Source organism: Macrotis lagotis, chromosome 5, assembly GCF_037893015.1.
Source record: "Macrotis lagotis isolate mMagLag1 chromosome 5, bilby.v1.9.chrom.fasta, whole genome shotgun sequence".
NCBI lineage: Eukaryota > Metazoa > Chordata > Mammalia > Peramelemorphia > Peramelidae > Macrotis > Macrotis lagotis.
In genome coordinates this window covers 240,765,562-240,790,512 of record NC_133662.1, presented here as the reverse complement: position 1 = coordinate 240,790,512, position 24,951 = coordinate 240,765,562, and the positions used below count along the sequence as shown (strand labels likewise).

The 24,951-nt window shown below is 42.6% G+C and overlaps 1 protein-coding gene across 4 annotated transcripts in view; it reads left to right on the top strand.

The window, feature by feature from the left end:
• SSH2 (slingshot protein phosphatase 2) overlaps positions 1–24,951 on the top strand; it is a 243,608-nt gene that overhangs the window by 202,337 nt on the left and 16,320 nt on the right. For 3 of the 4 annotated variants that reach the window (XM_074189115.1, XM_074189118.1, XM_074189119.1), the window contains 8 exons: positions 1,285–1,353; positions 1,984–2,049; positions 4,740–4,934; positions 10,660–10,753; positions 11,718–11,846; positions 16,074–16,120; positions 20,664–20,810; positions 23,131–23,331. In XM_074189115.1, coding sequence (XP_074045216.1) covers positions 1,285–1,353; positions 1,984–2,049; positions 4,740–4,934; positions 10,660–10,753; positions 11,718–11,846; positions 16,074–16,120; positions 20,664–20,810; positions 23,131–23,331 — 948 coding nt within the window. The remainder of the gene's footprint in view (positions 1–1,284; positions 1,354–1,983; positions 2,050–4,739; positions 4,935–10,659; positions 10,754–11,717; positions 11,847–16,073; positions 16,121–20,663; positions 20,811–23,130; positions 23,332–24,951) is intronic. The other variant, XM_074189117.1, reaches the window with a different exon arrangement.

The window sequence follows — 24,951 nt, the reverse complement described above, 5'->3', positions numbered from 1 at the left end:
CTTTTATTTATAGTATTTATTGTGTTGTTAGGGACCCTGCTTGTTTCTCACTAAAAAGATACTAAAAATAATTCCCATTTAGGCTACAGAAATAGTGATAAGCCTATTTCAATTTCTTTCTTGAGGTTGGGCATGGTAGCCATACCTCTATGTAGTAGATTCTAACATGAGTAAGTTATTCCTTGATTTGAATCTCATGAGTAGTGGAATCACTGGTGATGGTGTTGAGTAACACCTGGGGCAGTGAGGACTAGGAAAAACACTAGACTCTGTTCAGACAGCCAGACCTTCATCAAGCAGACTGAAGTAGGTACAGGTGGAAGGTGCCAAGATGCCTCCCTCTGGTGACCTCCTGCTTGTGAAGCAGACTGAAAACTCTCTCCCTCTCTCATTTTCTTTCTCTCTCTCTCTCTCTCTCTCTCTCTCCTCTCTCTCTCTCTCTCTCTCTCTCTCTCTCTCTCTCTCTCTCCCTCTCCCTCTCCCTCCCTCCCTCCCTCCCTCCCTCCCTCTCCCTCTCCCTCTCTCATATCTTATTTAGGATTTTTAATTTATTAAATAGTAAATCCCCCTCTCTTTTCAATAGATTAGCTCTACACACCCACAACAGGGCCCAGAATTCTTCTTAAATCAGGGGGTTAGTCATAGTCATTATAGCAAGACTAGTCCGACAGAGATGGGTTTTGAATCTCACTCCCAGAGCTCTAAAGGCAAGCATGGTCATATTTGTTGGCTCGCTTCTGTCTAAAGAACCTGTGTGGTTAAAGGAGGAGTTGGGATCTTTTAGCTGTTAGCCCCAACCTGTTTATTAAGGTAGTATTAGGTCCCGGAGGCTAGTTGCTTAATCTGTATCTATAAAATAGGGATGATGACACGTTCCTGGAAGGTGGCCCAGGTCTATTAGCTATCCATGGGCTTTTACTTTTCATTGCTGACGTTCTTGCCAAATTTCAATAATAGGGGCAACTTACTGACTTCTCACCACCCACACTAGGCTTCCCAAATGCTCTAAAGTTACCTTATTTGTGCATATTTTGTTATTTTGTCCCCATGCTAATAGTTGTCCAACCTCTTCTTTAATTTTATATCTTCTTCTGGTGTTAGAGACATGCATATCCAAAGGCTTTCCATAAATACCAATGAAGTGTGGTTGATTTTTTTGATTAAAGACGACCCTTAGAGGTGGCTGGGAAATTTGTAAGCAAATTACTCCTCCACTAGATGAGTTTTTACAAATTGACTGTTCTTTGAAAAAGCAGGAAATGACTGGGTCTCTTGTTCCCACAGCAGTACTTGCACCATGGGTCTAGTCCTGCCTCTCTGGAGTGACACCCTTATTCATTTGGATGGTGATGGGTAAGAACTTCCCTTTTCATTATGCTGGTGGGTGGGCTTCCATCTTGCTGCACATTCATTCAGCCGAATGGGAGGCCTACTGTATAGTCAGGCCAAAAGCAAAAGGACTCCTTTTAAAACGTGCTATGTGTGTGTGGGGGGGTGACTTTATAGTTTCTCCAACTTGTGGGCTTCTTCTAGGCCAAAGGTATCTGTTTAGTCCTTGACAAGTGGCCAAAAGTTCAATCAGAATTGAAAGGATTCGTGTAATCTCCCAGAGGATGATAAATCCTGTTTCAAGCAAATGTATTGCTTGTCTGCCAGCTGTTGCCCTACTATATGAGCTTCTTCCTGTGCCAGCCACCTTGGGGTTAGGAGAGACTGTCCTGAACACAGGAAGCAAGCAGAGAGTCAGCTTTGTCCACCTCTGCAGCTGGAGATCTCTGTGGACTGGATACCCTGCCCTGATGGGACTATGAGATTCCAGTGGTTTTTCATTATAGCCCTTCCTGTGATAACCTTTTCACTCAAGTGCTAGACTGTCGTGGGTTTCCATGCAAGCATAGGTGTCTGCCACACCAGCTGTGCCAGGGTGGAAAAGAGGAACCCTCTCTGACCAGTGGTATTTATTTTATTCTCTTTTCTCCTTAGTGGGTTCAGTGTTTCAACAGATAACAGAGTTCACATATTCAAACCCGTGTCCGTGCAGGCAATGTGGTAAGATGTCTTTTTAAATATTTGTTCATATGTTCTTGAGAGAGTGGCTGTGAGGGAATGGCATCCAACACAATAGCAGGGACAGTATAAATGCTTCTCTTCTAGTGACATTGTATGTGTCTGCTGGTCTGACTGTGTCAGTGCTGAACCACTGACCACCCCTCAGCATCAAAATCAGAGACCCAAGTAGGAGTGCAGGTTGAAATGGAGTGGTCATCTTAGCATTTTTGGCTTCTGGGGTGGGGGGTAAGAAGAGAAGTTCAATTCCCCAGGATAGCCCAGTGACTGGGGGACAGCCAGGCTGGACAACCACTCTTTCTGCCTCTTGTTCCAGTGCTTTTGCCATAATCGTTAATCAATTAGGCAATGAGAGTGAATCTGGCTGTGCATTTTCCTAAAGATTATATCCTAGACAAAGTAGGTCCTTTTGAGAGGGTAGAGAACCTAAGGCACTTCCTTGGTTCTGTGACCCTGGACAAGTCATGTCCCCTGTTTCTCCCACTGTAAAATGAGGACAGTCACAGCCTTCTAGACTGTTGGGGAGAGTAAATGAGTCAAGGCTTATAAAAAAGTCCTTGGCCCGTGTCTGGCACATAGAAGGCTCTGGATGAACATGTGCTGTCTTCCCTTCCCCTTAGCAAATGTAAGTATCCCCTGACATAAACAAGTCTAGATTTGTACAATTGAAAACTGTAGTTTTTGAAAATTAGACCATCCCTGACTAATCTCCTGATGGAACCCAGTTCCATGTATTCAAAGGAAATAAGAGCGGTAGCTTGGTTGTGTAAGCCTGGTGAGTGGAAGGCCTTGCTTTCCACTTCCTGTCCAGGCCCCGCCTGCCCTCTGGCGGAAGCAGGAATGACCCAGGGTTTGGGGGGAAGGTGAGCCAGGCAAGAAATCAGAGCCTCTAAAACAGCCCCTGGAGAGAGAAGCCAGCAGATGCCCCAGTTGGCTGTTATCAGGTGATTAGAGGAAAGGGCTGATCTGAACCATTCAGTTCTTATCGTCGCAGGCAGTAATTGAGGCCTGTGTTTGTAGCTCCATGCCCCTGGAGGACAGATGACCTGCTCTGGCCAGGTCTACCAGACAGTGGGGCTCTGCTGAGAGAAATCCCCAAGACCCTCTGCGTGTTGAGCCTCATTGTCTGTGTGCACAAAAGCTGGGTTCATTGTCAAGAGCCTGGGGGTTCTGTGAGCAACCTTGGACCAGGCTCTGATGTTCTGTGGAGACTGGCTGGCCCCAATCCCTCTGACCTTTTTACAGAGAGGCCTTTCTGGGTGTTCTCCATAAACTGATCTCCAAATCAAAGTGTTGTCTTCACCAAGTGTTCCCCCTCTCAGGAAGGTAGCTGCAGCAGCTTGTGGATGGACTTCAAGTAGCCAGCCCCTGGAAGGGCTTCAGAGGGGATGTAGTCCTAGAATTGGCAGTTTAGACTTGAAGTAAATACAGAGAGCAAGGATTCAACCAGGCATCTGATATGACTAGACTGAAATTCTCTGAGACTTGAGCTTTTTTTCTGTAACTAAAATGGGCTTCCTAACTCAGTTTGGAAAATGGGTTAGTCACAGAAGTCGGAAATACAGTTATTGGTATTGTGCTCCTTGGAAGAGAGACACAACTGAGCAGGAAGGTGGTTCTGAGGTACAGAGTTCCAAGGCCATCTTGTTACCTGACCAGAGTGCTCGCTCGCTCGCTCTCTCTCTCTCTCTCAGACTTGACTTTCTAGGTCCTGAGGCAGCAAGTTTCTTGGCTGTTCAGAAGAGACAGAGTAGAAGTAGTTCAAACATGTGTAGGTGGTTGAGAGAAGGGAACAACCATGAGAACCCCGCTTAGAGACCCTGGTAATACCCGGGGTCATACTCAAGCCTTGAGGTCTTGGATAGAAGCCTTTCAGGACATTGCATAGCAGTATCCCAGGAATCAAGGGGATACAATGTTGGGGCAAGATTCTGAGTCATTGGGAAATATCCCAATGTCATTGGAAAGTATTGCCCCTTGGTCATTAAATCATCAAGTATCTTTAGTTCAGTGATGACCCAGCGGTGAAATAGGACCCCACTAAGATATCACATGTCCAATGGGAACTCAGGCTGAATTCATCAAGGATGAGTAATGCATCGCTCCCTTCTACAAGAAATGAAAACTGAAAAGATAGGGGATAGCTAAATTTGTAATAGAGACTATAATCAGAATCCAAAATATTCAATGAACTTTGTAATGAGATGGTGTTTGTAAGTAATAGCTTCTCTAAAGTTTAAAAATTGATTTTAAAGACTACTGAGTAAATGATGCAGAAATCCTGCCTGCAAAAAAAATTGGTTGAAGGAACTGGGAATGTTTAAAGTGGGGAAGAGAAGCCTTAGGGGAATATGAATTCTGTTTTTAAATATGGCTGCTGTGGTCTGGTCAGAGGGAAGGGGGGACTAGGCATATAATGATGCTAAGCCAAGGAAGTCCTTCCTCCCCATGAGGGCTGCTTATGAATAGAAGAGGCTGCTTGAGTAGGGAAGAAGTTGTCTGTCACTGAAAGAATTCGAGGAGAAGCTAGTGTCTCTGCTAGTGTCAGCAATCCCAGCAGGTTCTTCAGTTCTAGAATCTGGTGAAATAAAAGTGGACCAAATTATGGTCAGTGTGAATAATATTTTTTTTGGTCAATCTCAGGCCTCTGAGTGTTCATGTTCATGTTTCAGGTCTGCATTACAAAGTTTACATAAGGCATGTGAAGTGGCCAGAAGTCACAACTATTACCCAGGCAGCCTGTTCCTAACCTGGGTGAGTTACTACGAGAGTCATATCAACTCTGACCAGTCCTCAGTCAACGAATGGAATGCCCTTCGAGATGTTCAATCCCACCGGCCAGACTCCCCAGCTCTCTTCACAGACATGTGAGTCCCCTTGCTGCTGGTTAGGGACCAAATCCCCAGAGCCCATATGCTTGGCCTCATTTGTGTCATGGACCCCTTGGGCTGAAGCCTGTGAATCAACTCCTTGCAGAATGATATATTTAAATGCACAAAATGAAATACAGGGTTACTAATAATGAAATACCATGATAAAAAATATTTTTAAAAAAACAATGATCCCAAGTGAAAAACCTTTGCTAGATTATCATCAAAAACCAGTCGGGGGGCAGCTAGGTGGTGCAGTGGATAAAGCACCGGTCCTGGAGTCGGGAGTACCTGGGTTCAAATCTGGTCTCAGACACTTGATAATTGCCTAGCTGTGTGGCCTTTGACAAGCCACTTAACCCCATTTGCCTTGCAAAAACCTAAAAAAAAAAAACCAGTCTGTCTGGACTTTAGGAAAATTGACATTATAAAGCATAAGGCAATACATCACACCCATCCCATGTGTCAGTGACATAAAAAAATCCCAGCTCAAGAGTTTTTCCCTTCCCTGTTGCAATGCTAATGAGCTGCCTTAATGTTCAGCATATATTCTCAGTAACCCAGAACTTACTCCATAAATCTAGCACCAAAAATCTTATTCCTTGATGTACATCTAATGATTATTCAAAAAGGAATTAGGCTTAAGTTTACTTGCATGCTTATATGTGAAATGGGAATGGATAAACAATGATTGCATAATATTTGGATTCCTGGGTTTTCAAGAGATTCAGAGGCAGATTAACATAAAATATTGTAATTTTCATTTTAAATCATTCTCTTTGTTCATCATTAGTAAGGCCTCTAAAGAAGTCTGTCCACAGCCAATTTTGGCCTATTTATATAGGAATCAAATACTGGTCACAGCATTTGGCCTATTTTATATAAACATTTGAAAGAAAATAAATTTCTTTTAATTCTATAATTTAAACTTATCAATTAACTCGAACTGGCCTTTCTCCCATGAAATGCGATGCAATTGATTGTAGGAAGAGCTAGGCATATTAAAATGTCTCTCTGAATTGGATCAAAGGTCAAGGTGAAGCTAATGTTTATTTTATAGGTAATTATGTTGAAATTTTGTATTTATAATTTGGGAACTTTTTCAGACTTAGTTCCTGATATGAAAATTAATCTGGTTGTTTATTTGCTCTAAATTGATCTTGGTGGTTTTGTTAAGTGCTCTATGGATGAGTATTAGTGGCTCTTTGACCTTGTGGACAGGATTCACTCTTGAGTTCCTGTAATTATACCAAAATAGCTCACCACCACTATAGAAGATCTGTTTAGAAGAAAAACCAGTGTTTGATCTCCACAGGAAGAAAAATGGAAAGCTCTTAAGAATTCTAGAAAAGTAGTGGAAGTTAGATAAAGGAGTCATGTTCTTGGTGGATGAGTTGGGGATCAGTAAGTAGTTCGGGAGGGGACTGTTTCTGAAAGCAACTGAAATTCTAAAGTAGTCTGTGACCAGCATTTGACTCCTAGAGCAAGCACAGAATATAGATGGGCAGTAATGACTGGGCAGTGTACCCCAGCATGGAATATAGGTGGGCAATAAAGACTGAGGCAGGGAGAATAGGGAGGCAGGCCTCGAACCTCAGTGATGGCTACCTTGTCTTGGCATTTCTATACAGCAGAAGTTAGAGCCCTCATTGAAGCCTGTCACTGAAAAGTCAAATGGAATGTCAATAGCAAACTCAAGGATCAGCTGTAAACTCTTCAGTCTCGAGTTTAAAGGCTTCCACAATATGACTCCCATCTATCTTTCCTGTCTTTTTCCTTTTAGCTTCCTTCGCCATTTCTCTCTATTTCAGTCAAATTGCCCTGTTTGCATACCTTTGCACAGATGGTTCTCCCTGTCTAGAACACATTCTCTCCTTATCACCATCTCTTAGATACCTCTCTTCCTACAAAGTAAGGTTCATATGTTACCTACAGAAGACCTTTCACCTTTCCTCCCCCTTCCCCATGTCTGTCTGTCTCTCTATCTGTCTCGTCTCTGTTTCTCTCTTCCCCTCCACCCCATTCCCCCCCCCCCCGCCCCTTCATTCCCTCTCCTCAACACACACTGGGCTATTAATACTCTTTCCTTCTTGAAATTCCTTTGTTGTTACTTCTCCATATATAAGTTCTGCTCTGTTGGTAAAAAGCGCCTCAAGGTTAGGGGTTAGTTCATTTTACATTTGTTTCCCCCATGCCCAAATCAGCGTCCACACTTATTAAGTATTGTTGAGTTGAACTGAACTGAGATCCATCTCCTTGAGCCCTTCCCTGTATATAGTCTGTATTTGACATCTGTTGGTATCAGTGGGACCACTGACTTGAGTTGCAGCTTGTATTTCCTTGCCAGTAAGAACAAGTTTTGAAAATTAAAAAAACTCCCATTTGCCTTCCCTAAAACTCTAAAAGCCTATTGCCTTTAGGATCAAATAGCTTAAAACCCCAAGTCAGATGAAAAAGCTTATGACCAGAGTCACATTTCTTGCTTCATTTGAACCCTAAGGGTCCTGGGTGGGTCAGAGCTGGGGTGAGGACTTAAGTCCCATCTACCTGAGAGCTGAGAAGAGTAAAACAGGAGATTCTTGATTCTGGACATTCAGTGTACCTAGCCAATGCATACTCAAGAAAAAGAAAAGTCAGGTTGGCTTCTACTATTTTCCTCCTGTTTGTCCCCATCAACTTTGTCTGAAGAAAAATGAGAGAGGTAGGTTCAGAAAGTTAGTGGTGAACTACCCATGGAGACACAGTGACTGAGTGTCAGAGTCTAGGTGTGAGCCATCAACCTACAGGTTCCATGGAGAACTGAAGAGCTGTAGCAGGAGGGACTCCCTTGTTGTGGGCCGGGAGCGTCCATCTTCAGAGATTATGAAAGCTATTTTTGCAGCCAGTGATAAGGCTGTCAGCAGCAGGAGTGGGCAGCATGCCTCAGGACTTAGTCCTTTTCCATTTCCATGTAAGGACGAATCTGACTGATACCTTTCTTGGGTAGGTGGAGAGAAAAGACAAAACAGAATCTGACTCCTTCACATGCAGCATGGCTAGGTTATGGCCTATGCTACAGTCAGATAACTTGTCAGCATAACCACATCCCTAGTCAAAGTTTGAAAAAGAATTTTATTTATTAATAATAATAGTGATTTTCCCAAGTATAAGTTATAAGTGTAAGCCTAACCCTGTCATTTCTCCCTGCTCAAGAAACTCCAGTGGCTCCTGATTGCCTCCAGGAGCATATACCTAATATTCTATTGATATCCCAAGCTCTTCCTAGCTCACCCCCTCCTCCCTTTCCAGTCTTTTACATCTTCCTACTGGATGTGTCTTCTTTGATCTAATGACACTTGACTCCTAGCTGTCCCATGAATGCCTCCCCCAAACCCAGAAGGCTTCTCTCCTCATCTCTGCCTGCCTACTTCCTGGGCATCCTCCAAGTTCTGACTAAAATCCTATCTCTTTCAAGAAGCCTTTCCCAGTCCTTCTTCATCCCTGTTTATCCTGAATGAAACTTGATCATGTGTGCTTGTTTGTTTGTTGTCTTCTCAGTAGATTGGAAGCACCACGAGTGCAGGGACTGTCTTTGGCCCCTTTTGTAGCACTGGTTGCTTAGCATGGGGCCTGGCAGAGTGCAAGCATTTAATAAATATTTATCATTACAAGTGAAGCTGCACTGGATTGAAAATCATCTGATGTTGAAGAGAGAAAATCCGGGTTCAGGGCACAGTGCTGATGCTGATTGTCAGTGTGAGGGAAGGCAAGTCAGAGACCCTTCTAGAGCCTCTCCCTCTAAGGCTTGTTGTCCAGAAAGTCTTTGTAAGACATGAAGTGTCAGTTGTGTTAAGTATCTGAGCCACATCTTAATGACCCTGACCCTGAATTTCATTTCTAGAAAGAGAATGGATTCTAAGATCATGTATTCAGCCTTGGAAGAAACCATAGACATTATCAAGTGAAAATGATCTAATCTGTTCCTCTGAAGAGAGTGAGGCCAGAGGGTGAAGTAACTTCCTAAGGTCTGAATCTAGGAGAGGTTGCGTTTCTACCCGGACTGGGCAGCGAGGCCTTTTCATCTCCCACAGAGCACAGCTATGGAGGGGTCTGTGCAAAAGTAATCTAGGACATTACCCAGTGGGTCAGACTCAGAATTCAGCCATGAGAGATTTGTGAGACCAGGATAACTTTGTGGGTATCTTATTTCCCTTTCATCCCCAATGCTCAGAGGGTCTTTTCTCAGTGTTTCAGGTCTCTACCATTCCTGACCATTCCTCAGTCTCCTTTGCTGCAGCCTGGGGGGACACTGGAGGTTCTGTCTTGAATCATCTTCTTTTCTTTCTATACTTGGTGATCTCATCACTCTCATGATTCTATTATTATCTCCCTAGAGATGACTCCCAGCTGAGTCTCTTTCCTATACTCTAATTCCGCAACAATAAATGCCTATTAGACTTTTTGGAATTGGAGATCCCCTCAGTCTCTCCACTTCAGCATGTCCAAAATAGAACTGGTTCTCTTTCCTCCCAAAATCACCTTTCTTCCCTGTTATTGACCAACATTTCTGGTTCCCAATTTTGGTGTAGCTTCATTTCCTCACACTCACCCCATATATTAAGTCAGCTGTCAGACCTTGTTATTTCTGTCTATACAACATTGCCTTCTCTCTTGCCACCACTCCTCCCCCAGTGAAAGTCCTTCCCTGCCTCCTAAATGTGTCTCCTAATTAGTCTCCCTGCCTGGTCCCTTCTCACTCCAAACCACCCTCCTCACAGCTACTAAGGTGTAAACATAGACATGGTATGCCCTACTCAGTAAACTTCAGTGGTTGCTATTGTCTCTAGGATCAAATATCCATCTGCTGAAATCCTCTTTTTCTTCAAGACCTAACTCAGATTTAACTCCTTTGTGAAGTCTTTCCTATTTTTTCCTTCCCCTTACTGTCTCCCCTTATTTTCTCTCTCCTATAGCACTTGGTGTATATTTATATATGGTCATTTATCCAATTGTACAAAAAAGCATCCAAGCATGTTGATCCTTATACCATATAATTTACAACTAAAAGAAACCTTGGAAGTAATTTAATCTCCTTATTTTTGTGGAAGAGAAAATTGGGACCTAAAGTAGAACAGTGACTTCCTAAGATTGTACAGGTTGTAATTAGTAGGCTGAGGATTCAAACTCAGATCCAGTCCTTCCTCTTAGATCACAAATCCAAAAGAGAAAAAGAAAATTTTTTTTTTATTTAAAATATCATTTCCTTGAAGTGAGCAGGAGAACATTGTACACAGGAATAGCAATATTATAATGATGATGAAATGTGAAAATCTTAGCTACTGTGATCAGTATAGTGATCGACAACAATTCCAAAAACCTCATGATTAAAATGCTCTCCACCTCCAGAGAGAGAACTGATGAAATCTGAAAATAGATTGAAATATATTTTTTCACTTTCTTTTTTTTGCAATATGGCTAATATGGAAATATACTTCACATGTATATTGGGTATCATTTGCTTGCCTTCTCAATGGATAGGGAAGGAGACAGCAGGAGGAAGAGAATTTGGAACTCAAAATAAAAAAATTAATATTAGAAAAACAAAGAAAAAAATTGTTTTCACCTCCTACCTCTGCTATGTAGTGAATTTCAATACCTTGCCAATTTTGTAGTGTTAACCAAGTCAGCCTATGCTTCCTTTGTTGATCTTCATCTAAATGATCACCATTTGCTCTCTTTTCAGCCCAACTGAGCGAGAACGCACAGAAAGGTTAATCAAGACCAAACTAAGGGAAATTATGATGCAGAAGGATTTGGAAAACATCACATCCAAAGAGGTGAGGAACTTGAGATCCATATTGTTCTGAAAGGATTAAATAATAACAAATGGTAGTTAGGCATGGGGGGGTAATGGCAGTTGTAGGATGAACTGGGGAATGATGCAATGTAGAAATGGAAATTTACACATTTGGATCTCTACCTAGTTCTTGGAAAGAGCTGTAAAAAGTAGTTATCAAAAAATACAGAATATAAAATAAAATATGCTAGGTATAGATTGTAAGTCAGATATCATTAGTTTGTGCTTTATTGTGGAGAAGCTAAATCCTATTCGATGATTGTGTAGTTGAATTATTATATTTTACCCTGTTTGTTTTACTCGGGCTCTGGAATGACTGGGAAGTCCTAAGAGAGAAAAGCTAAACCTCTAAGGATCCATTTCCACAAGAAGAGAGACTTCATTCTCTTGAAGCATAGCCTTAACAGACAAAATTGATGGGGAGAGAAATAAAAGAAGTTAAGTTGCTGCACTGTTTGAAATGTATCTATAATTGGAATAATATGAATGTGTAGGAGCATAAAATCCTGGGTTTTGGTGTTATACCTAGGGGTTCATACTTCATACCTCATCTCATATGTCTCTGACCAAAGGAAGAAGAGTCTCTAGTACCTTGATGTTCACCTTAACATACATGTTGCCTATGCATCTTTCTCTCTACTGGTAGGACTCAGTATTAAAGACTGTAGTCATTCCTTCAATAACCATTTAGTATCTGCCTACCCTATTCAGAGCCCTACAGTATGTGGTTGTGGGATGGCCTCAACTCTGGAGCACACAGTCTAAGAGGCACATCCCACAGACCTATATCTACATGCCTAAGCATAGACAGATAACCATCATACAGTTATTGTGTGGACACTAATTGCATCAGTGCAAAAGTCACCATGTTGAAAGAGAAGATAATAGTTTTGAGCTATAATTTTGATTAAAATTATAAGTCTGTGAACCCCATTCTCTTTCAGATACGCACAGAGTTAGAAATGCAGATGGCATGCAACCTGCGGGAGTTCAAAGAGTTTATAGATAATGAGATGATTGTGATCCTCGGACAGATGGACAGTCCCACCCAGATCTTTGAGCATGTGTTTCTGGTAAGTGCTACTCCTGCATCCCTGGGGCTTGCAGGACTAGCCCCCCCCCCAAGTGGATTCAAGGAGGTGGGTTCTTCTGCATCTCTTCTCCACATCCTAGAAGTGCCTGGGGCTGGGCACATGTACATGGGAATCTTCCTGCATGGTGAAAGTTGATGTGATCTTTAAAGTCTGGCTCGCAGTGATAATGGGGCCATATTATGCCACCATTCAGACAAACTGGGTATGTGCCCCAGCCCACTCTTTTCCCAAATATTAATTGTCTTCTACTGTGTTATCCATGGCAAGAGAAACCACATGATGAACACTGACTAATGATCCAAAAAACATTGTTAGATTTTTACCTCCTGCCACAAAATCTTGTACTATTAAGAGATAAAGAATGATAAGATCATAGACCTAGAACTGGAAGAGACATCAGAGGACGTGTGTTCTAATGGTCTCATTTTATGGGTGAGAAAGCAAAGGCCTGGGAAGTCTAGTGACCACCTGTGGCCACTCCACAGAACTGGGGGACAGGAGAAGAGAAGGGAGAGGGAAAGAATAGGACTTGGATGTTGTCACCATCTTGAATAATTCCAAGGGTGCTCCCCATTCGGATTTGAGGACATGGTGCCCTGTGTTAGGAGACCTGTTTCTGCCCCATGGAGTGAGTTGCTGCTTTGTCTGCCCTGGAAGGGGGCACGGGAGGGAGGTGTTCCACCCCTTCCTTTAATATTGTCTAATGCTTGTTGCCAACTGTGAATGCAGATTCCACTGTAAAACTTGCCATTGACCTTTCCATACTTGAAGTGCCCAGCTTTGTAGGCCATTGTGCCTTCTTCCCTCAAGGGATCCAATTCCCTACTCTTGAGGCTCCATACAATTTGGAAAGAATGTGTGAGTTCTCTCTAGAAGGCTCTGAAATGCCCAGCCCCCTGTCATCTGGAGCCCTGCTCCAGGTTTCACAGAAGGTGAGATGTCCCATCTTACGGAGAATATTCAAGGCCAAGAGACTGGAAGTCATCCCCATCCTGAACTGGCATTGGTGGTCTCACAGCCAACCTGGGAAATCTTGAATACCAGATCCAGTCAAATTCTAATTCCAAGCATCCACCCAGGGCCCTCCTGCACCATCTGCCACACCCCAGTGTGGTTTAGGGGTACTGAAATCAATTCTTGAGAAGATGTGTTTGGTGAAAAACAAAACTGTTTCCAAACCACTTATAAAAGATGCTTAATGAGAGTCCATGTTTCCCCAGAATTGTCTGAATTACAGAGCTTTGCAGGTTTTGTATCTTTATTTTCACTAACTTCTACCTGAAAGTTAGTATTTTCCTCAGTTACAAAGAGTATCTACAGTCAACAGTGTCGCCAGTCTTCTGCCCATGATACCCAGGACACACACAAAAAGGAAGAACCCCAACTCTGACTCAAGAAGAAATAAAATTCTATGTTACATAACATTTTCCTACAGGATAGACAACTTGGAATATTTTGAATGGACTCCCTTCTTAGGAAATGAATACTGGCACCAGGGTGATCAGACTCCTTGTCTTCTGTGCTGGGCTCATTCATGTCTTCTCACAAATTTGTGTTGACCTCTGTCCCAAGCACTGCAAGGTGGAATAGAACAGAACTAGCAGAGGATCTGGCTAAGAAGCTAGTTGCTGGCCACTCATGAGCCTTGGGCAAGTCATGGTGCCTCTGGGTCATGGCTTGCTTCTCTCTAAGGTGAGGTCACTGTCTCAGGTACCTGTTCACCCCACCCCTCCAGCTCAGCATCCTCTTGGAAGTTCTCTTCCTTCTGGTACTGCCACGTCGACTATCCAAAGAATTTGCCTTCAGTGCATCTGGGCTCCCCCAACTTTTCCCAGAAGTCGACTGGGAAATGTCTCATTCTAACTGCAAGTTGAGGTGTTAACTTCTCTAAGAGCACTTCATGTTGTGCAGAGCTGCCTTTTGGGGAACACACCCAGGCTAGTACACATTTCTCTTCTGGTGGAAGAGCATCCGTTTCTGTGAATTTGTCTAGAAAGGTATCTCTGTGTGGAAAGGATTCTGCTAGTATGAAGAGTAAAGTTAAAGGAAGTGTGGTTGAGATTAGGAGGAAGCCTGGTCATCTTCAACAAGAGATGTTTCTTCATATTCTCTCCTGAGAGTCTACCAAGCTGGAAGGCTCTGCCCAAAGTCAGCCCCCCGGCACACCAGACTTGGTAACAAAGTGCGAAGGGAAAAGGAAAACTTCCACCAAAAAGCACATGGCTTCTGTGCCAGGGGGGCAAGGCCTAGCATTTTGGCTATAGACAACAGTTTCACTCAGGAGTAAGAGAGAGAGAGACAAGTCCCTGAGGCAAAATACTCTAAATGTGAAGGTCAACTAAGGAGTCCTCCTTGGTAAATAAAGCCCCGAAGTGACTCATACCACAGGTACCTTCACTGAAGAGACAGCGCAATGGGAGATGAGTTAGGAGATAAACACTGGAGTGAAATGGGGCTCCTTTGCCCCTTACAAGTAACACAGAGACCTAAACCTCCTTCCAAGCCAGAGGGTGTTTGATAGCCGCAGCTTGTCCCTCCCTTCGTGGGGCTTCCTGCCACGTCCTGAGCTGAGAAAAGGAAAAGGATGAAGAAAGGGTTTTCCTTGACCAGGTTTCTAACCAGATCACTTCTGAAGCTGGAATGGATCTTGGGCATCAGTCTGAGAAGCCCGGGTGGTTAAACACATGACATAAAATCAGTCCATAAATGGGAAGAGTCTGATTAATATGGTATAGCAATGGAGCTAATAACTACAGGGGTTATGAATGTAAAGGATATTTTGAACTATCTTCAGTGACAGTCTCTTTATATGAAAATATGATTTCTGTTGGAGACAGAAGTCTTGAGTTCTGTGAAAACTATGGTAATTTGTTGCTTACATTTGTGATTGAAAGAAACACCAGAGATAGTGTTAGAGATAGTAAAAATAAAGATGTGATATTTTTTTCTATCCAAGCTCCTAAATCCCCTGAAACTTATCTACATGTCTTTTGGATCAGGATTAGAGGAGGAATGTGGTCTGTGGACCCCAGGGCAAAAACCTCTGCCTTAGTGGGTCAGACTGGTGCTGACCATCAAACACTTCTGCAGGCACCAGTTGGGATAGCCTTCCTGAGTTGATAGAAAAGTTGATTCCTAAGGCTGATATTTTAAAAGTTTTCTCATAAAGGGATTTAGGCCAGGATATGATGAAGGGAAAGAGAAAAGATGGAAATTGCACATTTTAACATTGAAAATGTCCCAAGATTTTTCTGCTTTGCTTGTTTTGAAGAAGATAAAAAACTCTTTGCATTGCTCTCTGGAGCAGAATTATGTCCACCTATGTCAGGCTGGGTCTGTGAGAGGCTCTAGGGTTAGCTATGTATGGTATTGAAGTTGCCATCTCCCACTAGAATTGACCCCAAAGTAGCCCTGCACCCTAAACAGCCCAGCTTGGACCTGGCTTCACTTCATCATCATCAGCTCAGAACACACAGGTCCTTCTAATTTTCTTTCCTATTTGTTATCCTGATGAACTCACAAGTCATTTCCAGTGAATTCTTTCAAGCAGCTGAGTAGGACTGCCTTTTTCTCTTAGGCATTCCATCCTGCTCACTGTTCTTGTTAGGAGCTTGGTTTCTGAACCTAGTGGGGATCAAGCTGCCGGATTTCCCTGCCCCCATTTCCTGTGGCTCAGTCCTTTTACTTCCTGGGGCCCTTTGTTGTTACTTGCTTTTTTTTTAAGTTAGTTACAATTTCTTTCTGAGACTAAACACACAGCCATCAAGACCATTGCCATCTTTCTGTGTAGAAGTCCAGTAAGGCCTAATCTGATAGGAAAGGAAGGGTTGTTCATCTTCCACTGGCCTCTCCGCTAAATGGAAACTTGAGCATGGAGTTGATGTTGCTTCCTAGCAAACCTCCCCCACCCTCAGCTAATCTAACTCTCTTCTAGGTTGCAACACTTCTTATTGCAACACTTAGACCTGTATCTGATTCAGGCTCTGTATTTTGAAATATTTGTGTTGTTTCCTTTCACTTTTCCCATTATAACTCTCCTTTCCTGTTTTCCGGAAGGATCGTGGTAATTTCCCCTCTTTAGTGTATGAGATTGCTTCAGCCTGACCATGTCATGTACCATCTTTACTGTCAAGACTCTGTGGCACTGCAGTTTTTTTTTTCTTTTGAGGCCAACATTAACCTAATTTTGTCATTTTGATTGTGCAGGGTTCAGAATGGAATGCCTCCAATTTAGAAGACTTACAGAACCGAGGGTAAGCACACACTCAAATGCAGTCCTGTGTAAAAACTGGCACAAAGTCACCATTTTATCTGATTTAGTGACATTCTTTCTTGCCTTATATCCCATCTATTACTTTTCCCAGTACATACTCATCAGAGCTATGAAGCTTAACAAAGAAAGGATACTTGCATGCTTTTCCAAACCTTTGAGGTTACAAAAGGGAACAATACATGGTATGAACTAAAATGATTTCAGAAAGTGAAGTGTTTAATTCTTTGATGTCATTTAAAATTAAATCTCACCATTTAAAATTAAAAATCCTTCCTTATTTAGGATTCATGAGAACAGACTTTTAGAGACTAGACCCATTTGTTAATGACCAATGGATAAGCTTCTATAATAGGAAACATACACATAGACATGTATCTCTAAGTAGTAAGGAGATTTGTATTTTACTAGAAAAACTGGGGCCAGATTAAGTAGACAAGAACCAAATGGCTCACCATCTTCCCTTTTTATTTTTCTAGCTGGTGCCTCCCACTTCAAGATTGGATTTGGGATTGGTCACTAGCAGGATCCCTTCCAATTCTAACATTCTCTGATTTCTCCCTGACTTCCAGGATAGGATCAGATCAGTGTGGTCAAAGACAAGAAAATAATGCAGAGCTCTTGAAGGTAGTTCTAGACAGAGATAGAAAGCAGTGAGGACATAAGAGTTAACTGGCCAGCCTCAGGTGACACCGTCAGTCGCTGCTGTCATCATCATCATCATCATCAGGAAATCCACATGAAAAGGTCACACCTGCTCAAACATGCCCCCCCCCAAGGAAAGATTTTTCTAAAGCTCAGGTGCACTGAGAGCTATTAGAGAACCATCCCACTGAGCAAAGAAATGTCATAAAAAACATCTGATGGAGAAGTTTAGAAATATGAGAAAAGTTTTGAAGGATTTGTTCCAGATCAATAAATGATTCTGGAGAGAAGTACAGTAGTTATCCGTGACAGATGAAAAGAAGATGAAGGGAACTGAGAAACTGGGAGGCCCTGGGACACCACATGCTCCATGACCTTGATCAGGTCTCTGGCCTCAGTTTCTTTATTTGTAGAAGAGAGAACTAGGTTATCTCCAAGCTCCCTTAACAGTTGGACACAATCCTCTTGATCTTATGAATACTTAGCCGTACATCACTCAGCTGATATACATTTTTTACATAGTGCCAACTGTGTCCCCAGTGCTAGAGATGCAGAGTCAAAAATGATACTGCCCTTGCTCTCTGGGATTGACATCCTAGTGACAGAGAATGTCCTGAGAACAGACAGCCAGGAAAGGAGACAGGGAGGACACAGTGGCTGGGAGGGATCTGGCCCTTCACCCTCTTGGGGAGAAATTTTAAATGTAGGGATTTGTTTTTGTAATAGATAAAAGGAACAGAAAGCCTTCTTAACTGACTCCATTTTAAAATTCTTCCTGGGCTCTCCCAGACCCTTGATCAGACCTAAAGGTGGTACTGTTCAGTATTAGTACTGATGACCTGAAAAAAGGAATTGAGGTCATCAAAATTAGGAACAATTCTAAATTAGGCAGAGTTGCTAATACCTTGGCAAATGAGAATACCATTCAAAATTGACCAATTAGATACAGTCAATCTTCCCCAAACAGGATGCACTTCCGGTAGAATTAAAGGGTACTCTAGGGGAAAAAAACCCAAAACAAACAAGCTCAGAAGAGGAAAAGCCTAGCTGGGGCCCCACAGGGCTGAGTGGGAGTCAGTAACATAGTGTCTTTGGAAGGAAAGTGGACAGGATACTTTTATGTTTTAAAAACCGTGATGTTAAAAAGTCAAAAATCAGTTCTAAGGCTGCTCTGTCGTAGGCCCTTTGCAGTGTTACATGTCTGGGTCTCTCAGCTTTGATGTTTCCTACTCCTGTGTCCTTGGGCACCTTTTCTGGGCCCCCATTCTCTTCTGTTTTTAAAATGGCAGGGTTGTATGTGGAGAAGCTGAAGCAGGGCTCCGCCAGCCTTCAACGAGTGAAAACAACTGGTTAGAGGAGAAGATAAAGGAGTTCAAATTTTGAAGCCTAGAAAAGGCTGAATTATTCTCCTTGTCTGTGAAAAGTTTGGATGAGGAGGATGTGGAGCAGTTGTTTTTTTGTGTTTGTTGGAGGCATGGGTGGGGCGAAGGAAATAGGTCTATATGAAACCAGGAAAAATACTGTTTGCACAGCTGGACATTTAAGAAAACAAAATGATAAGATCCTATAATGGATAATTGAAGTACGTTGTGTGATCTCTATCCCTGGAGATACTCAGAAAGGAAGTAACTGACTGTCCACTTGGGAAGCTTCCTGAAGGCAGGAGGCTGGACCCAGGTCCAGCTTCTAGTCAGTAGGGAACAGCACTGTGGAGTAGAGAGAGCCTTGAACTGAGTTATAGGTAATTCAGCCACCCTCCATGGGGGAGAAGGATTGGAACCTCCAGCTCAAACAGTCTTCTCAAATGGGCATCTTTGTTTTTAACCTCCAGAAGTGAAACTTGGGGTTTTGGGGAAGGAAACCCAACGATCAAATCTCCCTTGGGAGGAAAAAAAGTTCAAACCTCTGACCTATCTTTACTTCTTCAGGAGCTTTCTGTAGAGTTGAGTTGATGTTCATTTTTATAAGAGGGCTTTCTTTAAAGATGTTAGGGATTTTAATGGACTTACAAGCTGCATAATATTATATGTCAACCCAGAAAGGAGACAGTGTGATTTTAGGCTGTGTTGATAGAAGAGTTTGAGTATATCATACCAGAAAGGCTGAGTAAAGCTTATTTACAAAACAATGAGTATATTGTCGAGAAGGTCTTCATGTCTACACTGCATCCAATTCTCTGCACCACATTAGGAAAAGTATTGAGAGATTGCATCATATCTAAGAAGGGAAGCCAAGGTGGTCAGGGCATCCAAGGCAAAAGCTAGAGGTGTTGGAAGGCCAGCTCCTGGAGTGGAGGGGCTGTTTCCCAAACATTTAGCTTAGTTTCCAGCACATTTTAGAGAGAGGGATAGAAGAGGAGGGAGAGTGGTGTTTTGAAAGCCTAGAGAAGAGATTGTGATGGACTGCTGAGGAAATAAATAAATGACCAACAGAACTGCCTTATGGTAGCACAGACTCCCTCCTTCCCCCCTAAGATGCTGACTGATTTCATATCATTTATTAAGTACCAGCTATGTACCAGGAAATCAAAGACAGAAGGGAAACATTCCCTACTTTCAAGGAGCTTCCCTTCAGATGGGGGAGGAGGAGCCGCTCCAGAATGAGCTTTGGGAGAGAGGGCTTGAGTGACTGGGAGAGGTAAGAAAAACCTGCCCATTTGGGAGGCAGAAAAGAAAGAGTGGGGTTCTAAGGGGACACATACTTCAACCAAGGGTCAAAAGACCTCAGTGGTCTCTTCTAAGTGTGAAATTCTGTGGAGAGATTTGGGGAGAGGGAGAGAGGATAAGATGGCCTTTGTTTCTAGTAATAAATCTGAGATCTTTTGCCATGTGAAGATAAATTGAGTGGCCCAAAATACAAATATGGGCTAAGGTAGTTGAATTACTGCTTTAACTTTGTGATGTCAACAAATGTATAGAATTCCAGGGTTCCTAAAGGGAGAGATCAGACTTTTAAATAAGATGGATGCCTCACCCTGGGAGCTAACATCTAGGAGAGATCTAACTTGAAGCAATGACTTTAAATGTATATAGTTCTTCATTGTTCCAGCCTAAATTAAGCCCAGGATTTCATTGACATGTTCCTGGATCCACTCTGTCCTGAATGTGAGGTATCATCCCAGGGTGGATTTCTGTTCCTTCCCAACATTTTGTCCCAAGAATCCTTTTAAAATAATAATAATAATAATAATAATAATAGGAGGAGGAACCTCTTTCTGCAAGCCCCTCAGCTTGAAGGGGCACTTGGAATCTACTTAAAGAATTGTCACTTTGCCAAGAGATATGCAATATGTTTAACCTGAGATATACTTTAGAACAGAGGAGTGGGTAGCAGAGGATCTAGTTTCTAGATCTCTTTTAAAAGGGACCAGTTGGGGATTTTGGAGGGGCTGCTACTCTGATTTTATGCATGAGACTTATAGAATCAAGTTCTATTAGTCCCAATTTTAATGAGAATGGCTATAAAGCAAATAAAATGGTCAACCACTCTGTAGGTTCTTGAGTTTTTCTAGTTTGCAATAAAACATAAAGCTCATTCCCTCCAGCCTGCCCAGGAAAGATGGTCTAACTCTCCATAAAGTGAAAGCAAGGATTGGTACTGAATTTGGCAAGAAATGCTCTAAGGAAGCAAGTTCACCATTTAGGCTGAATTCCCACTTCAAATATGCTCAGTCGCCTTTTCATACAAGCCTTGTTTGAATTAAATGACTGATTCCTTTTGTTGAAATCTTGTCTGGATTGTTCCTTGTTCATTTTCATTCAGCCCTTGAGAAAAGGGGTCAGGTTTGACTAAGGAAAATGGAAAGTAGAGTATGCTTATTTGGGGTTTTTGTGACCCTTCACAGTCCACACCAATCAAATCTCTCTTTGCTTTCCTCCTAGGGTGCGGTATATCTTAAATGTCACTCGGGAAATAGATAACTTCTTCCCAGGAGTCTTTGAGTATCATAACATCCGGGTGTATGATGAGGAAGCCACAGACCTGCTGGCCTACTGGAATGACACTTACAAATTCATCTCCAAAGCCAAGTAAGCATAATCCTCAGAAATGAATTTTCTTGTCTGTTATTCTCTTGCTTTTATTATCCCCTTGAGGTACCTTGAGGACATGTGAATACTCTTAAGATGATCCAGAATAAAGGTTAAGAAAAATTGTTAAAGGAACCAAAATCATTGGACCTAATAAGTAACTAGTGTTACTTCAGAAATAGGAAGACTTGGGCCAGCTAGGTGGTGCAGTAAATAGGGTACCAGCCTTGGAATCAGGAGGACTTGAGTTCAGATCCAGCCACAGATGCTTGCTTCTTACTAGTATGACCTTGGGGAAGTAACTAAGTCCCATTGCCTTGCAAATAGTAAACAGGTGTTAGCTACCTCTGCCCTGAACCAAATAGAGAAAATTGCCTTAAACTACAGCAGGAGAAATTTAGATTAATTAAAATTTTCAGAGAAGTTTTAGAACCTCCCTCCCTCCTCAAAGTGTTCTTTCTATCCCATTTTTCAGAGATGACTGATATAAGTCCCCTCTGGATGCAAGTGTTAGATTAAACTTTTCTTAGGAAATCTTTCCCCTCCCTTTTGTTTTATAAAGACATTCTAAATCAGGGATCAGCAAACTATGGCTTGCAAGCCAAATCTGACCCACCACCAGTACACAAATACAGTTCATGAACTAAGAATTTTTTTATATATTTTTTATTGCAACTTGATTATCCTGTGCCCTAAATAGTATGATTTTTACCCCTCAATCCTTTTTTTAAGTGTTCCTTCATTTAAGAAACTTTTCTCGTGTGTGTGTGTGTGTGTGTGTGTGTGTGCGCGCGCATGTGTGTATAAAATCTTGTATATATCTGCTGATTTTCTTTCAGTCCATTTTCTTTAATCATAGAACTTATATTGAAAAGGGCCCCAAAAGCAGTCTTGTCCACACTCTACCCATTCCAACTTGACCCATACCTTCAGGCAGGATCACATTCAAATTCCTGGAAAATGGGAATCTTTCTCTTTTAAAGCTCTCAATGTCTCCATGTTCAGGATATCCTTTTTTTTTAGCTATCCTAAATCCCTTTTACTCTAAGTTAATCATCTCTAAGAAACTAACCCAGACTAGTGCTCTTCTCACTGGAGATCTCAGTCTTTGGAAATGTAACCTTACAAGAATGCCAACCCTCTTGGCCTAGGGAGTCCTTTTTTTGTTATTTAACTTTCATCCTCTAAACTGTGGCTTAAGGAGTAGAATCCCTAAGTTTTGTGGACATTCTCTAGGTTCAGAGATCTACCATACCTACATTTGTTGGATTTCTAATTCAGAGCTTACACTCAGCCAATCAGGAGACCTCCTGATCAAGGGCTAGGGCTACATGGGAACATTTGAATGCTCTCTTCCCGCGTTGTCACTAATGACAATTCAGATCCCCCGAAATCCAGAAAAAGTTTGGTTCAAACCAATTCCTCCAAAGTTCACAGAATTCATTCCTTCCTTCAAAATCTTTTTTCAGGCTTAGAATTAGGAAATCATAAAGTTCTGTGGCCATAAGGGACCTCAGGGATGAGTCCAACATCTCATAAGTGAAGAATTGGAACAATTAAATGGCTTTCTCAGAGCTACCCCCAGTGCTTTCTTAGCACTGCTGAGATCATCTTGTTGAGGCTTGAGGCCCTCGGTCTGGCTCCAGATTGAATAATGGCCATTCTTGTCATCTTTCCTGCTGGGTTGTTCTATGCCATCCTTGGTCACAGCAAAGGCCCCAGTATGTTGTCCCCAAGCACATGCTTCACATTTGAGGCCACATTTTATGATTCAGGAACCTAAAAATGTTCTCAATATTAATTTTGAAATAATAACCTGATGGGCTTTTAAAAAAGCTGAATGGGAGGGGGCGTTGATAAGCAAAGAAAAAACAGCTTCAAATTAATCAAGTTCGGAACTAGGATCCGTAAGTTATGGTAGCCCCGGTCCATATGACTATGCCAGGATCACTTGATGATTGTTGTGACGAGATAGATGGTCACCATTTGGGGAGGAGTGGCATCCATGAGCATGTTTTATGGGGCTCACACTGGAACTTGCCAGGAGGCTGTGCAGGACATTTCTAGATGCTTCTCGAGACAGCTATTGGCAGGGCTTACAAAACAGACTGTTGGGGGCGATGACCTGCCCCTACCCAGCCCAAAGGGAGCCAGTGTCTCCAATGAGACCCAATTCTCCAGGTTTCACCAATTTCACCAGGACCATTGGTCCCGCCCCCACTGCACATATATATTCATAGAAGTATTTATTTGTGAGGGGATTTGGGATGTGACTTTCATGTGTCCTCCCATCTCTTTCCCTAACAATTCATCATACCAGAAAACATGGCTCAAAATGTCTCGTGCACTGCAAGATGGGTGTGAGTCGGTCTGCATCCACTGTGATCGCCTACGCCATGAAGGAGTACGGCTGGAACCTGGACCGTGCCTACGACTATGTGAAGGAAAGGCGCACTGTCACCAAGCCCAACCCCAGTTTTATGAGGCAGCTAGAGGAGTACCAGGGCATCCTGCTGGCCAGGTGAGTCTGACGTGCCTGGAGGCACCGTACCACCTCTCCTTATGCACACAGTAGGTGCCCAAGAAATGTTTGTGGAACATTGAAGTAGGAAGGAGCTTGCTGGAAAACCATCTGTTTCTGACAATGGTCTGGCAGCTGGGGCCAAAACTTGAAATGGAAAACTTGTTCAGTAATGAATTTCCCTTGCCTTGATGATCACGACCCTTTTGTGGTCACACCCATCTCCTGCAGTTCTCCAAAAAAGACAGTTAGAATGGAGTGGAGAAATGGTTGTCTAATGTCCTGGAAGCAGCACCCTCTGCTTGCTGGATTGTGTTTGGACTTTTCCATTTCAGCATGGCCCTAGGTTGTTACTGGATGGTGCAAAGCCAAGCTGCCTAAAAGCCTTTGGGCCAGAAGCCAGGTTTTGACTCCATTGAGTCTCATGACTTGAAGTCTCTTCTCCAGATTCTGGGCAGTATTTCCCCTGAGAAAAATAACTTCAACAGCTTTTCCAGACCTTCCTGGGCAAAAGGACCCCCTTCTCACCCCCTACAGCATAGTGAAAACAAGGTCGCAGTATAGCCTCATGGTTTCCACAAAAAAAAAATTCTTCATATTTACTCAGTATTTGGCATGACTTCATCTGAGCTATTCCATCAGGAGACTAGGAGGATACTCCAGTCTCCTTAGCTCAAAGTGAATGTGCAACATTTTGTGGGCCTTTAAATTTAGCTTGGAAAGAGGTTCTCAGAAATCCTTTTTTTTAAGTGTATGAGGGTTTAGGAAGAGACATAAACATTCTGTGTTCTTAGACACCCACAAAAAGGATGTCAGACAAAGCTCCCACATGACCCAGGAAGAGGAAGGCTACTAGGCGTGCTACCAGCCCTGGTGCTTGTTCTGTGATCTTGGCTGCTGCCAGTGGTGGAGGCTTCCGAGGGGTTTTGTTCTGGTGGGTGGTTTGAAATGGCAAAGGCATTTCAGAGGTGGGGCACCCATTTCTGATAGAATCCTCTCTTCCTTCTCCCCGTGACCCCTGACCATCCTGAGACTGGCGTCTGACAGCCAGGAAGAGTGGGACAGGGCCAAGGGACACCCACCCACTCTCCTGCCCACACTTCTTCAATGGTATTCATCAGTCATTCAACAAGCAGTTACTAAGCTGCATAATTTTTAAAAATGGTCTGACTTATCATTTCACTATTATATAGGCAACCCCTAGCAAGTTGGCAGCTTCTCTACAACTTCTGATCTGAGAGAGGGGCACTTTACCTGGGACCCCTCAGCCAGGATGCATCAAGGGTAGTGCTTGGTGGAGAGGCTAGGTGGTGCAGTGGATAGAGCACCGACCCTGGAGTCAGGAGTACCTGAGTTCAAATCCGACCTCAGACACTTAATAATTACCTGTGTGGCCTTGGGCAAGCCACTTAACCCCATTTGCCTTGCAAAAACCTAAAAAAAAAAAAAAAAAAAGGTAGTGCTTGGACCCAAATCTTCCTTAAACTGAGACCAGATCTCTGTTACACATTATTGCTTCTCTTTGGAAAACATATTAAAAAATTAATACAGTAACTGTAATGTAATTTGAGAGGAAGAAGTGATGAGAAAAGACCTCATGTAGGAAATTGTGCTTGCACT